General features: G+C 58.9%; 5 protein-coding genes and 1 pseudogene across 5 annotated transcripts; 5 read left to right on the top strand and 1 right to left on the bottom strand.

Annotated features, from left to right (window-relative positions):
• Positions 1 to 175: 175 nt before the first annotated feature.
• On the top strand, positions 176 to 2785 carry ACA1_098800 (the record flags this gene model as incomplete). Its single annotated transcript, XM_004343585.1, has 11 exons — positions 176 to 426; positions 549 to 678; positions 763 to 826; positions 914 to 1057; positions 1161 to 1253; positions 1361 to 1470; positions 1594 to 1655; positions 1746 to 1832; positions 1932 to 2091; positions 2205 to 2230; positions 2263 to 2785. 11 exons carry the CDS (start codon positions 176 to 178, stop codon positions 2783 to 2785), a joined length of 1650 nt encoding a protein of 549 aa, XP_004343635.1.
• Positions 2786 to 3219: 434 nt separating this feature from the next.
• Positions 3220 to 3924, top strand: ACA1_098810 (SYS1 integral membrane protein, putative; the record flags this gene model as incomplete). The annotated part of the gene is made up of 3 exons (XM_004343586.1): positions 3220 to 3446; positions 3531 to 3691; positions 3845 to 3924. 3 exons carry the CDS (start codon positions 3220 to 3222, stop codon positions 3922 to 3924), a joined length of 468 nt encoding a protein of 155 aa, XP_004343636.1.
• A 1050-nt stretch (positions 3925 to 4974) lies between these two features.
• Positions 4975 to 5967, top strand: ACA1_098820 (uncharacterized protein; the record flags this gene model as incomplete). The annotated part of the gene is made up of 1 exon (XM_004343587.1): positions 4975 to 5967. The coding sequence occupies one exon, from the start codon at positions 4975 to 4977 to the stop codon at positions 5965 to 5967; it is 993 nt and encodes a 330-aa protein (XP_004343637.1).
• Positions 5968 to 6377: 410 nt separating this feature from the next.
• Positions 6378 to 8087, top strand: ACA1_098830 (uncharacterized protein; the record flags this gene model as incomplete). The annotated part of the gene is given in 5 exon segments (XM_004343588.1): positions 6378 to 7516; positions 7530 to 7537; positions 7561 to 7725; positions 7821 to 7881; positions 7994 to 8087. 5 exon segments carry the CDS (start codon positions 6378 to 6380, stop codon positions 8085 to 8087), a joined length of 1467 nt encoding a protein of 488 aa, XP_004343638.1.
• A 431-nt stretch (positions 8088 to 8518) lies between these two features.
• Positions 8519 to 11303, bottom strand: ACA1_098840 (uncharacterized protein; the record flags this gene model as incomplete). The annotated part of the gene is made up of 5 exons (XM_004343589.1): positions 8519 to 8714; positions 8892 to 9160; positions 9236 to 10071; positions 10174 to 10840; positions 10950 to 11303. 5 exons carry the CDS (start codon positions 11301 to 11303, stop codon positions 8519 to 8521), a joined length of 2322 nt encoding a protein of 773 aa, XP_004343639.1.
• Positions 11304 to 11518: 215 nt separating this feature from the next.
• ACA1_098850 lies at positions 11519 to 14203 on the top strand (annotated as a pseudogene).
• Positions 14204 to 14743: the final 540 nt, after the last annotated feature.

A 14743-nucleotide genomic window follows, 5' to 3' on the forward strand; every position in this document is an offset into this window, starting at 1 on the left:
CCGCCCACAGCCAGCGAGGGAGCCCATGACGCCGGCACGAAGGCGACAGAGTACAACGACGACGACGAAGAGGAAGAAGAAGAAGATGCAGACGGGCGCAGCGGTGAACCGTCGGAGGAAGAGAGCGAGGACAGCAACGACGACGCGAAGACGAGCAACAAGAGGAAGCGAGGAGATGAAGAAGAAGCATGAACTTGAACGGGATGCCAAGGAGGAGCAGGAGCCACACAGCGGGGAGGCAGAAGACGAGGGAGAAGCAGAGCGGAAGCAGAACAACGATAAAGAGGAGACGCTGCACCAGGAGGGAGTCGTGGGCGAAGAGGATGCGCCCGCTCCAGTCTTTGCCACTCCTCCACCACCGAAGCGCAGGGCCAAGAGGCGGAAGGGCTTGCTGGCCGACTTGGACATGGACGGGCCGTCGCTCAGGTAGAGAGGAGCCCAGACCCCNATTTCCTTTTGAGTGTAGGCGCCATTCCCTGCGCGAGTCCGCCCACCTCACCCTCTTTCTCTCTCTCTCTCTCTTTTGTTTCCACCTCGTCACCCACCAGCTCGATATCAGCCGAGATCCACAACATTTTCCGGGTAGTGTGGTCCGGCCGCTGGGCGGTGGTGACTCCGTTCGCTCTGTTGGACGCGCTTTGGAAGTTCGTCCCTCGGTTCAGGAATTACCAGCAGCAGGTAGGCCATGCCATCCCAGTAACTTTTGTCTCGTACACACGGCCCCGGCCCGCGTTCATTGTTGCTCACCACCACCACCACCAGGACGCGCAAGAGTTTCTGGTGTACCTTCTGGACAAGCTGCACGACGAGCTCACCTCGCTGAACGGTACGCTGCTCTCTCATTCTGTGTGCTCGTCACGACAAGAACAGAGTGGTAACAGCGCTGGGATCGGGTGGAACTCTCTACCGACAGGCGGTAGAGAGGTGGTCGCGTCGCCGAGCGGCCAGAAACGCCAAGGGGAGAGCATAATCAGCAAGACGTTCAACGGGGAGCTGTTGAGCCAGGTGACCTGCTCGGCGTGCGGCAACGTATCCAGCCGGCGAGAACCCTATCTCGGTACGCTCGCAACAGCACCAGCACCAGCACCAGCGACTCATCGGCCGAAATGGCAACTGATCAGTTCTTTTCTCTCTATTTTTTTGCATTGTTTGGATACCAGACCTTTTGCTGGACATACCCATCCAGCACGCGGGTGGTTCGCGCTCCACCCGTGGCAACAGGAAGACCAACGTGCCGTCGTGCAGCCTCTACGGTACATAATTCGATTTTTTTTTTCAACGCGCACGTGCCCTCCGCTTTAGCGATGCGTCTCACCCGCCGCCTTCACCATTTTCTTCTCGAACACCTTAAACGCAACAGATTGCCTCGACAGTTTTACGTGGCCCGAGAAGCTGACCGGCTACTATTGTGAAAAGTGTAAATCTAATCAGGACGCCTCGAAGCGGCTCGCCATCCAAACCCTTCCAGACGTACACGCGCTTCTCCACACACACCCGCCTTTACTTCCCTCCACTCCCCAGTTTGAGCTCACTCTTTTTCTGGTGTGCGCCGGCTGCTCAATGAATGTATAGGTCCTGTGTGTAGTTTTGAAGCGATTTTGCTGGACGACGACCTCTCGGGCCAAAGTGGACACCAAGGTCCTATTCCCGCTCATGTACGTCGCCGTGTGCGCCCCATCCCCCTATATATATATATCTCAATTTCCCCCCATTCGCTAACACGTTCACGGGCTTCACTCCGGCAGTGGTCTCGATCTGTCCGCCTTTTGCAGCGAAGAGCGGGAGAATGCCATATTCGACCTCAGCAGCGTCGTCATCCACCACGGATCGGGGTACGGCACCGCGGCAGCGGCCCAGCGCCATTCCTCGTTGCACTGCCAACGTGCGAGTGGGAACGACGCTCACCTCGCCGCTCCCTCCTCCACGCACAGGCCGTCTGCGGGCCATTACACCGCATTTTGCTACCACACGGAGCAGGGCACCTGGCTGCACTTCAACGACTGCCGAGTGTCCGTTTCGTCTCCACAGGAGGCGGCATCGGCACAGGCCTACATGCTCTTCTACCAACGACGCAGCGCCAGCGACAGCAAGGTGCGTACCGTCGAAGCAGCTGTGATTGCCAATAGACAATAGTGGCGATGCGTCTCCTCGAGTCTTCTGCGTGGTGGTCTGACCACGTTCTATGTACTTTTCTATGCCGACAGATTCCAATTCCCGCGGTCATCCCGGCGTCCGATGCTCTCGCGGGAGAGAACGATGAAGCGGAGGCGGAGAGCACAACAACGACAACAACGACAACCACAACAACAGCAACAAGCGGAAACAGAGGCGGGGAACCAAGAAGAGCAAGGAGACAGACGGCGAGGAAGAGGATGTAGATGGTGATGATGATGAAAAGGAAGCGGCGGGCAAGCGGAAGCAGCGCGGGACTGCCAAACGGCGACGAGTTGACGAGGCGGACGAGAAGAAGCAGCAGCGGCGGGACGAGAGGGATCTGGAGGCGCTGAAGCGGGACGAGTTGGTGGTCGCCCTCAGGAAGCGAGGGCTCAGGACCACGGGCGCCAAGGCCGTCCTGCTGAAGCGACTCCAGGACGCCATACGTCACGACAACGACGACGATGATCAAGCTGATGATGATGGCGATGGCGATGATAGCGGTGGCCGTGATGATGGTGATGATAGCGAACAGGAAAACGAGAAAACCAGCAAGCCAAGGCCGGCGGCAGATTCAGGAGTGACGAAGAGGAGGCTTGCCAAACGCACAAACAGGGGAACCAACAAATAAAACGAGATATATTGTACATGTATGTGTCACAAATATATCTTATGATATAGTGTACACGTAGGCACGTGTTGCGCATGATGGCCTGTAACTGAGAACACAAGCAGCTCGCGGCTCACACGCGAGTTTTCTACGGTGTGTTGGTGGCTTTGAATTGGCCAGAAATTTCGTTCGACTGAGCACAAGCTGCGGCCAGACCGGTTGGGCTACGGAGCTGCCTGTGCGAGATTCGAGAATTCGTCTCGTGCTGGAAGCTTCTTCGTTCTCCTTGTTCATTTTCCGTACACAACATCGCATCCACAAACGAGTCTTGCATCCTCGCTTCTCCTCTGAACATCTCGAGCGTTCTCGGCGGCGACTTCTCACCTCTTCAGCGAACGCTCGATCATCAAAAAGCCGCCCACCATTTAATTTAAATCAATAGTTCACATCGGAGCATGACGCGCTTCTACAACTCCACATTCGACCCATGGCTCATTGTGCTGCAGATAGTGGTCATGCAGAGTCTTTTCTACTGCTCAATGGGCTTCTTCCTCTTCTTCTTCGGCTTCCTACTCGGCGTGCCCATCTTTCTCGAACAAATCTTCAGCGCTGGTGCGGTTGGGCTCAACGATGCGCCTAGTGTAGTTGTGCTGCTCGCCTTCACCTTTACTTCCATTACCTGGTACATCCAATTCTCTTCATTGTAATCGCTTTATCCGAACATGAATATAATTTATTGTCGCTCATTCCATGCATGTACGCACAGTGCCATCTTCCTTGTCACGGTGGTCGAGCGAGCCAAGAAGTGCCTGGACTTCGCGGCTACCATCCACCTCTTCCACTTCCTGGGCTGCCTCGTTTACGCTGGCTTCCCAACGGCCTGGCTCTGGTGGCTGCTCATGCTCTTCTCTCTCCTCTGCATGACCAGTACGTCCTCCCTCCTCATCCCAACTACGCGTGCGTAAGTAGATTCTCGTTTCGTACTGCCCTACTTCTTCATCTACTTCTTATCTACTTCTTCTACATCATGAAAGTAATCGCTCACGACTCTTTGCTGCTCTGCACGTAACCAACAAACAGTGTTGGGCGAGTACCTGTGCTGGCGGCAAGAGATGAAGGAGATCCCGATTCGAAGCGTAGCGCACGTACTCGAAGTGTGAGGTTCGCCTCGCGGACGGACACCGCCTTCTCCTGCACACACCATAACGTACGCAGCGACCTACCCTCACACTGTGCCGTCTACAATCTCCTTGATGATAATTATCAATGATCAATGCACTCACCTGTTATTGTTGATCACAACCAGAAGGGGCAGCTGCTCGCACAACGATTGCTGCCCGGCTCGTGGCGGCGTGGCGCGATGAACCCAACCCAACACCAGGCGCTCATCCGACGCGCTTCCACCACAATTTTGGAGAGACGGCACGGCTCACATCGTGCGACTCTCTCTCTCCCTCTCTCCCTCTCTCCCCCTCTTCTCTCGGCGTCACCAGCACACGCGATCGTAGCGATGCCACGACGACGTACACATGTACATAATACACCACTTCATGTAAATAGACGCCAACTCTGCAGAGTTGATTGATACATTACTCTACATACCGTTGTACACCCCTCGCCTCTCAGTCGCCAGCCATTGATCCCTCACCATCTTACGGCCGCGGATCTTTCAAGACATGCTTCCGTCTTCTTGAAGACGACAATGACACGCCAAGTGCCCACTGGACCGGCCACTTTCTGTTTCATGTTCGGCGCTTCGCCAAGAGGCGGTGGCACTTGAGCCGACTTTTCCCATCCACGGACGCACCCGCGCGTGGCGTTGCGCCAGATCTCGGCTCGCCTACACTGGCTTCGGGCGAAAGGGCAGCCCTGACCGTTCGTAGATGGTGGCCGTCCTGTTGCTGACGATGACACACGCGAACGTTCTTCTGCCGTGCCGCCGCACACGCACACGCCGTTGGGCCTCCGGGTCCGGAGGCGGGAAAGGCGGAGGAGTGCCCGCAGGCGCTGACGGCCCGGAGAATGGCCTTAACACTAATTCCCGGGAAATGCCAGCGAACCGGGTCCGAGGTGCGGGCATTGGTCTGCCCAGCACTCCGCCTACACCCATAAAAGCCCGGTGGTGGGCCTTCTGGTTGTTATTTCTTTTTAACATCATCATCACACTACATTCACAACCAACAACATCAACTTCATCATCGTCTGCAACGATGGAGGTGTGCATCCAAGACGAAGTAGAGCCTGAGGGTCCGCTAGTGCCCGGCCAGGAGGATTCCCTGGCTCAGGGAGCGACGGTCGTCCCGATCGGCATCAAGGAGGAAGGTGGGGCTGGCTCGTTCAGCGATGCCGACGACCTCCTGTCGAACCCGACCAGCGACGACATCACCACTGCCACTACCACCGAGCCGAAGAAGAGGAAGAGTAGGCAGTCCACGGTATCGTCCAGCGGCAGCGACGAAGGATCGTCGGCGAGTTCGTCGTCGCGTGGGTCCAAGGCCTCGACCAAGCGAAGCGGGAAGAAGGTGAGGAGGAGGAAGCGAGGACTCGGCGATGCCCAGTGCTCGTCAGCGCCTGCTGGTCTTCTTGTCGACAACAACGACCACCACGGCGGCGATGACGTCCGCGCCAGCCTCGGGGCCACCCTGGATCAGGGCGGCAGCGCCCCGGTGCAGGCCGTGCGCGAAATAGCGGACGACGACAATCATTCTTCATCTTCATCGTCTTCATCTTCTTCATCTGGTGGAGGCGGGCCGAGGCCTCTTGGGAGACGCAACTCGGCGCCGGAGGTGGCCAAGCAGGAGACGAAGCGGGTGAGCATCCCGCTGCTGGGTCGTCGCCTGCGTCTCGACATCAAGTTCGGCCACGAGATCGTCCACAAGGAGCCCAAGGCCGACGTCGAGCACCACCACAGCAAGGGCGAAGAGGAGAAGAAGGTGAATCCGAAGAACAACAACAGCGCGCCGGCGGCGGTCGAGAAGGAGAGCCAGGTGCAGGCCAAGCAGCACGACACAAACGAAGAAGGACACCATCAGCATCACCATCACAACCCGTTCCACTTCCTCTCCAACCTCTTCCATCATCATCATCACCACCATCATCAGCCCGAACCGGCAGCAGCAGTTGAGAAGGGCAGGATGTCGGACGAGCACCCGGTGGTACCACAGCCCCACAACGTCGCCCCCAAGGTGGAGGTCATGGCTTAGGAGAGAACTGCAGCTCCACCCGGACAAATAACCCCAATAAAAACACCTTCGATCGAAACTGCAAAATCGTCTATTCGTAGGCTGCACCAGGCCTCGAGCACGACTGAATAAATGGTACAATATCACAAGACTTCATTCGAGATTGGCCGACACATGGGAAATTTGTGGAATGTGAGGGTCTGAATTAAGGACTTTCAGATGATCCTCTTTTCAAGTTTGGTCTGTAACCAGGGGCGAAAGGGCGATGGTGGAGCTGTTCGCGCCCAGGCCAAGCCTTCGAATAGGTCGCACACAGCAACACGACGACGACAACAACTCAAAAAAAGTAACAGCAAACCAGAAGGTGGTGGGGGAGACGTGATTGTATTTTTGTCTGTAGAAGTAGAACAAATAGAACACAAATAGTCGAGATGGCGAACAGTCCGGTGAACTACAGCCCTATATTGAGGCGGCTGAGGGCCAACTCGGGCTACAAGGGACCTTCAGCGGCCAAGGAGGACGTCTTGACATCGCCCCTCTCATCGTCGGGCTCCCGGTCAAGCTCTGTATCGGAGGACGACTCGAGGTGGAGGCCGCGCAGCTTCGACTCCTTCTTCCAGGAATCGACCACCGCCCAAAACGGAGCCCTCTTGGACGACTTTGACCACCTGAGGCCGTTCCACAACAAGAGCGGCGACGATTCATCATCATCGTCTTCTTCTCCATCATCCACGGCGCGGCACACGGTGCTTTCCGAGTCGGCCCCAACACACCGAACTCGCTCGCCCCATGGCGAAAGGGTGTCTTCGTCCTCCCCATCACCTTCTGCGGCATCTTCACCATCATCTTCTTCAACTTTATCACCGTCCGCCAAGCTAGCCCCTCGCCAACTCTTCGACCAGCAGCAGCAGCAACTGCATCAACACCACCACCACCAACAACAAGAGGCCACGAGCCCCAACACCAGCGACAGCGACTCGAACGAGGCCAACCTCTTCAACAGCTACAACGCCTACACCAACGCCTACACGTCGCCCCTGTCCTTCTCGGCGTCGTCCGTGCCGGTGCGCGCCCGGGCCGAGGCCTCGCTGGGAAGCCGCCTGGCCGGGTCCATGGCCGGCGCTGTCGCCCACGCCATCGCCGCAGCCAACCGCCCGTCGCCGCCGCGCTCGGCCTCGGTAGACCTCGGGACCCACTTCATCCCCTTGGCCAAGTCCTTCTCCGACGGCGAGATCGAGGTCAAGTTCACCCACGAGCGCGGCAGCTCGCAGAGCCCGCTGCGCCTGCTGGCGGCCCGCAACAACCTCGAGACCCCGACCAACAGCCCGCCGCGGGAGGCGGCCCAGATGGTGGCGCTGACGTCATCCGATGACGTGGACCAGTTGGCCGATTACGATTCGGAGATGGGCAGCAGCGACTATGAGTCGGAGGAGGAGGGACCGATGGTGGGCGGGGTCCAGGGCCTGGCCGGTGACGCCAGTCGGCGGGCCAGCGTGAGTGCGGCGAGCGGGGCCAACTTTATGCGCAAGCGGGTGCTGTGGCAGCGCAGCCGGAGCCTGTCGGGCAAGTCGTCAGGCTACCAGGCCTTCCGGTCGTCGATGAAGTCGTCGGCAGGTTCGAGCGCGCGGTCGTCGTCTTCGTCGTCGGGACTGCGGTGGGTTGGTCTGTGGCTCTACTTGCTACTCGCCATCGAAGTGGCGTCGCTGTTCTACGTGGGCTACACCCTTCGTCTGTCCTACAGCGCCATCTCTCTCAACGAGTTCGGCGGTTTCATGGAAAGTACGCACTACTCCCTCTCCGACGGTGTTGATTGGTGGTACTGTTGCATTGCGACCAGGAATTCAAGCTCTCTCCCTCTTTTTCTTCTTATACAGGGTACCCACAGGCTGACGAGGCGCATGTGGGGTGGAAGGAGAATCCGCTCAATACGTGCCAGTACGCAGTTCCTTCAGCCAAAATGTTTGTTGTTTGTCGCCGACGCCGCACACACTCACCCCACATGCACGTGCACAACCACACGCCCAGGAAATACCTGGGCTGGTTGCAGGTCAGCTTATCGGAAACCAGGAGCACCTCCCAACGCGGCCAAACTGATTACGTGCCTCCAGTACACAAGCCCCGGCAACCGTGGTACCGGCTGAAGAAGACCCACCGCCACCGCGTCTCCCGCTAACAAGCCGCCGCCACAATGATTATCTTGTAATAACAACAACAACAAAAAGTGTAAAACGAAATCATTTCATTTTTGTTTAAAATAATAAATTGAATGATGATGATGTGGGAAGAGTGGCGACGAGGTCTCGCGGTGGCGCGCCCAGCTCGGTGAAGTGGTCAGGCTGAGAGCTGGTGTCTGTCCAAGTGCTACTGCTGGTGGTGCTGGTCTGTTGTGGCACACTTGCTCGGATGCGGGTGCGGATGTGCGTAGAACGGAAGTAGATCGGTTGGCGCGGCGACGACGGAATGACGTCGGCGGATGGAGTGCGACGACCTGACGTTGCGTTGTGGGGAGGTTGTTCGGGCTCTGCGTGGCGCTCTTTGTCGGGGGGCGGATCGCAGCGGCGGCGGCCGGGGCCTATTTCTCGCCGCCCTGGGCCTGGGGCACGGCCGGCAGGAAGGCGAAGTCGGGGTTGGGCAGGAACTCGTTCTTGGCAAAGGTGAACGAGATGCAGTGCTCCCGGAGCCACCTCGTCACGCCGGCGCGCTGGTCCTCGGGCTGCCTGGCGATGTGATCCCAGTACCTGTCGTTCGTGACGATGTACGCGCCATGTCTGTGTGTCGTATTGTGTGTGTCGTGTGTGTCGTGTGTGTCGTGTGTGTCGTGTGTGTCGTGTGTGTCTGTGTGTCGTGTGTGTCGTGTGTGTCGTGTGTGTCGTGTGTGTCGTGTGTGTCGTGTGTGTCGTGTGTGGTGAGCAACTGCAGACTGGGGGGGGGGGTGACGGACGCACCTCTTGCTGTACTCGATGCAGTAGGAGTCGTCGTAGTCCTGAGGCGGGCAGAGTACCACCGAGCCGTCGTCGACGAGCTGGGCCAGCAGCTCCGTGTTGTCGGCCATGGGCATGTACTCCCCCAGGGTCTGCTCCTTGTCCGGCGGCGGGGCCTTGCGGTGGAGGTAGTGCTCGGGGATGAAGGCGATGACCTGGTGGCCCTTCTTCTGCCAGTACTGGATGGCCAGCTGGATGCCCCGCACGCTCACCTTCTTGTTGTTGGCATGCCGCTGGCGGTCGAGGAATGTGCGCGTGTGACTGTCAGCAATGCCTGGCATGTGCGAGGAATGTGGACGAGAGCGTACCATGGCCACGTTGGGTGCGTCGATCACGATCTCGGGCTTCTCGACGTGGACCCGCGGGCCGCGCTCCTTGAAGGTGCGCTGCCCGAGGGACAGAGTGCGCCTCGGCTGGTAGTGGTTGTACTGCTGGTGGTGATGAGCCTTCTTGTTGGTGGGCTGCTGCGGCATGTGCGGCACGGTCAGCACGCCCTTCTTGCCCGTGTCGAGCGGCTTCGACGAAACCGCAGAGGACTCGGGTCTGGGCGCCGCAGGGCCTTGGCCCTGCTGAGCCTGGGGCGGCCTGACAGGGCTGCGCGAGGCTGGCGCAGCCGCGGGCGCCGCCGAGGAACCAAAAAGGCCAGAAAACGTGGGCACGGCGGGCTGGCGTTCAGCAGCGTTGTTGCCATCATCGTTGTACTCGTCAAAGTAGTCGTCGTCATCGACTTGGTCGTATTTGGTCGCGCCGTTGACGATCGTTGACCCCTGCTGCTGGCCCGTGAAGTGGAAGTCGTACTCATCGGGTTGGTTGAAGGTCGGCGCGGGCTTGCGGCTGCCGCCGCTTGAGCCGGCCACTGCGGCGCCGCTGTCGTCCACTTCGGCGAACTCGTAGTTGCGCGCTCGGTGCGGGCGATGCGAAGGTGCGGCGGACTTGGGGGCAGCAGCGGCGGCAGTCTGGCGCTGCTGCTGCTGCTGGCCAGCGTTATCCTTGCGCCGCGGCGACGGGGCCGAGCTGGCGCCGCGAACGCCGTTGGCGGGCGCAGCGGGCGTCGAGGGCGTGGCTTCGGCGAGGTGGAGCTTACCGAGGTGCGCCGAGAAGATGTCCTTGAAGTTGGACTTGGGCGTGGCCTGGTCCACATTCACTGCATTCCAAAGACACACACACGCACACAACACACACAACACGTCAGTCAGCCGGCCGCACGTGCATACGAGACCCGGCCGATCATGGTAGGTAGTGGTACCTCGCCAGCCAAGGTGCTTGTGGGCCGGCGGGCCGATCGGGCACGCGCACTCGCAGCGTCCCTGCACCGTGCCGTAGGTGAACCCGCCGGCCGATCGGGGCACCACCACGAGCTCGCCCTCCCTGAACGTGTTGTTGGGCGAGAAGGAGACCGCCATGAGGTCCTTCTCGATCACCTGCCCGCCCAGCCGGCGCTCGGTCGGCTCCGCGGGCGCGACCGATGGCGGCGGCTGCATCAACACCGAAGCGGCGGGCGTGGTCATCACGTCAGCTGCCGCGGGCGCATGCTTGCCATTCTCGACTACCGGCGGCGGCGTTTCGATGATCGGCGTGGAGTGCACACCGCGAAACACGAAGATCTCGCCGGCATCGCCGTCGTCGCCATCACCATTGCCGTCGGCATTAGCATCGCGCGCGTCGCCAGCGCTGCCGCTGCCGCTTCCGCCGCTGCTGGAGGGGCTGCTGCCCGAGTTGTCATCGAGTCCTTCTTCTTCGGGGCTCTTGCTCTTGGGCGGCTCCTGCTGCTGCCCGCCAGCGGCCGCTGCGGCGTGGGCGGTGCGGCTCAGGATGGCGACGGGCTTCGGACCCGCAGCCGGGCGGAGCTTGCCCAAGCTGGCAGGCGGCAGGTCCTTGAACAGCGGCTCGCCCTTCCCGTTCTTGTACACCACCTGTGCACCACAGCTCTCAGCATCAAATGCGCACGAGGAAGATATGTATCTCCAAACGTAGAAGATGGAGAGGATGGAAGTCTGGGAGATGAATCGAGAGCTCTCGTACCCTCCACTCCTGGTGGTTGGCGCTGATGGGCGTGGTGGGGTCGACGTAGCAGTGGCGACGCGGCACGGGCTTGGAGATGTAGCCCAGGGTGAAGCCCCCGCGCGACCGAGGCACGGCCACCTTCTCCTTGACCCGAAACGTGGTCCCAGGGGCGAACACAGCACCCCTCAGCTCCTCCGTGGTCGGCACGTCCTCTCCACCCCCGCCCGCCTTGGCTCCTCCTGCGGAATGGGTTCGCGATTTTCCTCCACCCCGCGACTGGCTGCTTCGAGTTCGATCGCCACGCGACCCGTTGGTGGTGGCTGAATGCCGATCGTGTGGTAACGAAGGTTGCTGGCGAGACGTGGCCTCCATCTTCTGGCGGATGTCCTGTCGTTGTATCTTCACGCAACCCAACGGCAATCACGTTTCGAATTCCGAAATCGATTTCGGAAACAGACAAGTTTTCGAGACGCGATTTCGAAATAATTTTGGGCTTCCGTTTCTCTATTTTTTCTTGCGGACGCAGGCTCGCGCTACGGAGAAAGAAGATCGCGTAGAGCGATTGATTAGCAGAGAAGGAAGAAGGCATGTCGAGCACACAGGGCAAGAAGAGGCGAAGGGAGGATGGTGGCGGAGCAAAGACGCACAAGGGCAAGGATGGAAAGGCGGGCGGAGCTGCGGGAACCAAGCCCGGACTGAAGCACAAGAAGAGGAAGAAGGAGCGTCAGGTGAAGAAGAAGGGAGGCGAGCTGCTAATTGAGACCAAGCGACTGTGGGAGGCCATTCGCCGGAAAGACATTACCAAGAAGGAACGAAGCGCGCAAGTCACCGCCCTCCTCAAAATCTGCCGCGGCCAGATGCTGGAGGTAAATATCAGATTTTATCTTGGTCAGATTTTCTACTATTATTACAGATTTTATCAGGAATTCAAGCGATTCACATCATTTCTTTTGCCCAGTGATCATTAAAATGCTAATCACCTTCACGATTTCTGCAAAACTTAGATTATCTGCAAGCACGATGGTTCGCGAGTGATTCAGGCCCTTGTCAAGTTCGGTGACGCCGACGAGCGTGCCGAAGTCATGACTGAGCTGTCGGGTACCCCTTGGCGCCCAACTTCTTCTCCAGTATCCCTCTGCCGTGTGGCCTGCTTGCGCTTCCTTGGCTCACGGTCATCGCTACGTCGGGCTTGTGATGACAGGCAAGATGCTGGCGCTGGCCAAGAGCCCGTATGCCAAGCATCTCGTGGTGACCATGCTTAGGTACGGCAGCTCCGAGGTGAAGGAGAAGATTCTCAAGGAGTTCCACGGCCGCGTGCGCAAGCTGGTGAGGCACCGCGATGCCGCGCCCGTGCTCGAGTTCGCCTACACCACCGCCGCCAACGGCCCACAGCGTCGCTCTCTCCTGGCCGAGTTCTACGGCCCTCAGTACGCGCTGTTCCACTCCGGCCGGCCGCTCGACGAGGTACGAACTCGCCCGGCACGCACGCGGTCGTTGGTAGTTGGCACGCACGCGACTGTTTTCTGATCCGACTCTGCGATTACAGCTCTTCGAGGAGAAGCCCGAGCTCAAGCCCGTCATCATGCGCGACCTGGGCGTCGTCGTGCGCGCTGTCCTGGAGAAGGTATCGCATCTCATCGCTACCACGCGAGTGCGTGCGACGCGGAGGGCTCACGTTCCAAATTCTTTCTCCTGCTCCTGCTCCTGGGTCACAGGGCCTGCTCGCGCACTCGATCGTGCACCGCATTCTGCTGGACTACATCACATTCCTGTCGCCGTCCGAGGTCAAGGACATGGCGCAGACCCTGCGCGATCACGTGGTCCACATCCTGCACACCAAGGAGGGCGCCCAGATCGGCGCCTGGTGCGTCACGTACGGCTCGCCCAAGGACCGTAAGGCCGTCATCAAGGTACCCCATTCCCGCGCGGCGGCGGCTTGTAAACAGAACTAACATTTCGGTGTGTGGTACGTTTGGTTCGTTCAGTCGTTCAAATCGTTCGTTGTGAAGATTGCGCTCGAAGAGTACGGCCACCTGGTGCTTCTGCGCCTGATCGACGTCACCGACGACACAGTGCTCGTGCGCAAGGCGCTCTACAACGTACGTTGTTTGACGCTTGGTGGCAGTGGTGTAATAGAGTTGATTTTCTTTTCTTTCTTTCTTTATATATTTGGCGGACGAACTGACGCTTTCATGTCATCTTCTACGTGTAGGAGCTGATGCGCGACAAGGAGGAGCTCCTGCAGGTCCTCTCCAACCGGACGGGTCGCCTCGTTTTCCTGCACCTCCTCACACCATGCAGCCCTCGCTACTACTCACAGGTTAGTATTTTCTATTTATTTCGAGCTACTTTTTTTGTTTCACTTCTTGTTCTTGACACACCACAATTTCATTCGACTCATCATCGATTGTTTCTCTGTTGCAGGACACGATCAAGCAGCTCCAGCCCGCCTTCTTCCCGTCCAACGATCCCGCGGCAGCTCCCGTGCCCACGAGGTACCCTTCAAACCACCATCGCACTCCAACATATCAGGGGGGGAACTAACTGTGGTGAGCACTTTCTCACATTTATATGTCGTCGCTTTGCAGCAAGAAGGAGCCCGACGCTCGGCGGAAGGAGCTCTTGGATGGTCTCATGCCCGAGATCATGTCGGTGCTGCTCCCCGGTGAGCAGAGCTCCGAAGAGGTCAGCCTGTTGCAGTCGCTGATCATGTCGCAGTACGGAAACTTCGTCGTGCTGGAGCTCGCCCTCCACGCCTCTGGTACACGCCATCTCGCCACCTCGCCACCATGAACCCGTTATGCTTCACGTGAGACACTCGCACTCACCATCCACGCACCACCGCACACACGCACACGCACACATCGAGTGCAGACGCCAACAAGGAGAAGCTGCGCAGTGCGCTGGTGCACGAGGTCACCAGGGAGGGCAACGCCCAGCTGCTCGACGACTTCGTCGCCAGTCGCTTCTACAAGCGCCTCCTCAAGCTCGGTACCAAGCCCTCGCCGCAGCAGCTTCTGGTGGCGTGTGGCTGCATTCCACATTTCAATCCTTCTGACGTGGTGCGCGTTGTGTGTGCAGCGCCCGGCTTTGGTCTGCTGTTGGCCAAGGCGCTCGGGGATGCCCTCGTTCAGTACGCGCAGGAGAAGGAGGCGGCCCACGTCGTGGTGGCCCTCCTCAACGACGAAGGCGCGTCGGCCCACGTCCGGTCCATCCTCGCGCCCCACAAGGCCGAGCTCCCCACCCGATTCCACCCACTTCTGTCTGCCTAATAACAATAATAATCACACTTTATGGTTTCTGCCTCACGTAACCAAACAAACAGAACAGAATCTGAACGTTGCGCTGATCCCAGTCTTCAGAAGCCATCAGCCTTCAGAAGCCATCAGCCACGCAAGCCATATGGACAAGGGAGCCCGTGAGGTTGATGGATACGGCCATACTGCGCAGAAAGCACCGCTTCCCATCCGAACAGCGAAGTTAAGCTGCGCCAGGCGGTGTTAGTACTGGGGTGGGCGACCACCCGGGAATCCACCGTGCCGTATCCTTTTCTTTTGCTGCCTCTTCTCCGCCTTTAGTTCACCTCTCTCCTTCACTTCCTTGGTCGCTTTCTTCTGGTCCTGTTCGCACGTTATCAAGAAAATCGAGGAATTTGCTTTTTCTTGTTTTCTTTTTACATTGCACGAGAAATGGAGGAGCAGGCGGGGTGGGTGCCGAGGCTGGTGGCCGAAGCGGAACGGCTCCGCGGGCTCGTCTTTGAGACAAGTGGCCAGCTACCCCTGCACTTCCTCTACGATGCCGCGCTTCCGGCC

This window comes from Acanthamoeba castellanii, assembly GCF_000313135.1.
Source record: "Acanthamoeba castellanii str. Neff unplaced genomic scaffold scf7180000084646, whole genome shotgun sequence".
Classification (NCBI taxonomy): domain Eukaryota; phylum Discosea; order Longamoebia; family Acanthamoebidae; genus Acanthamoeba; species Acanthamoeba castellanii.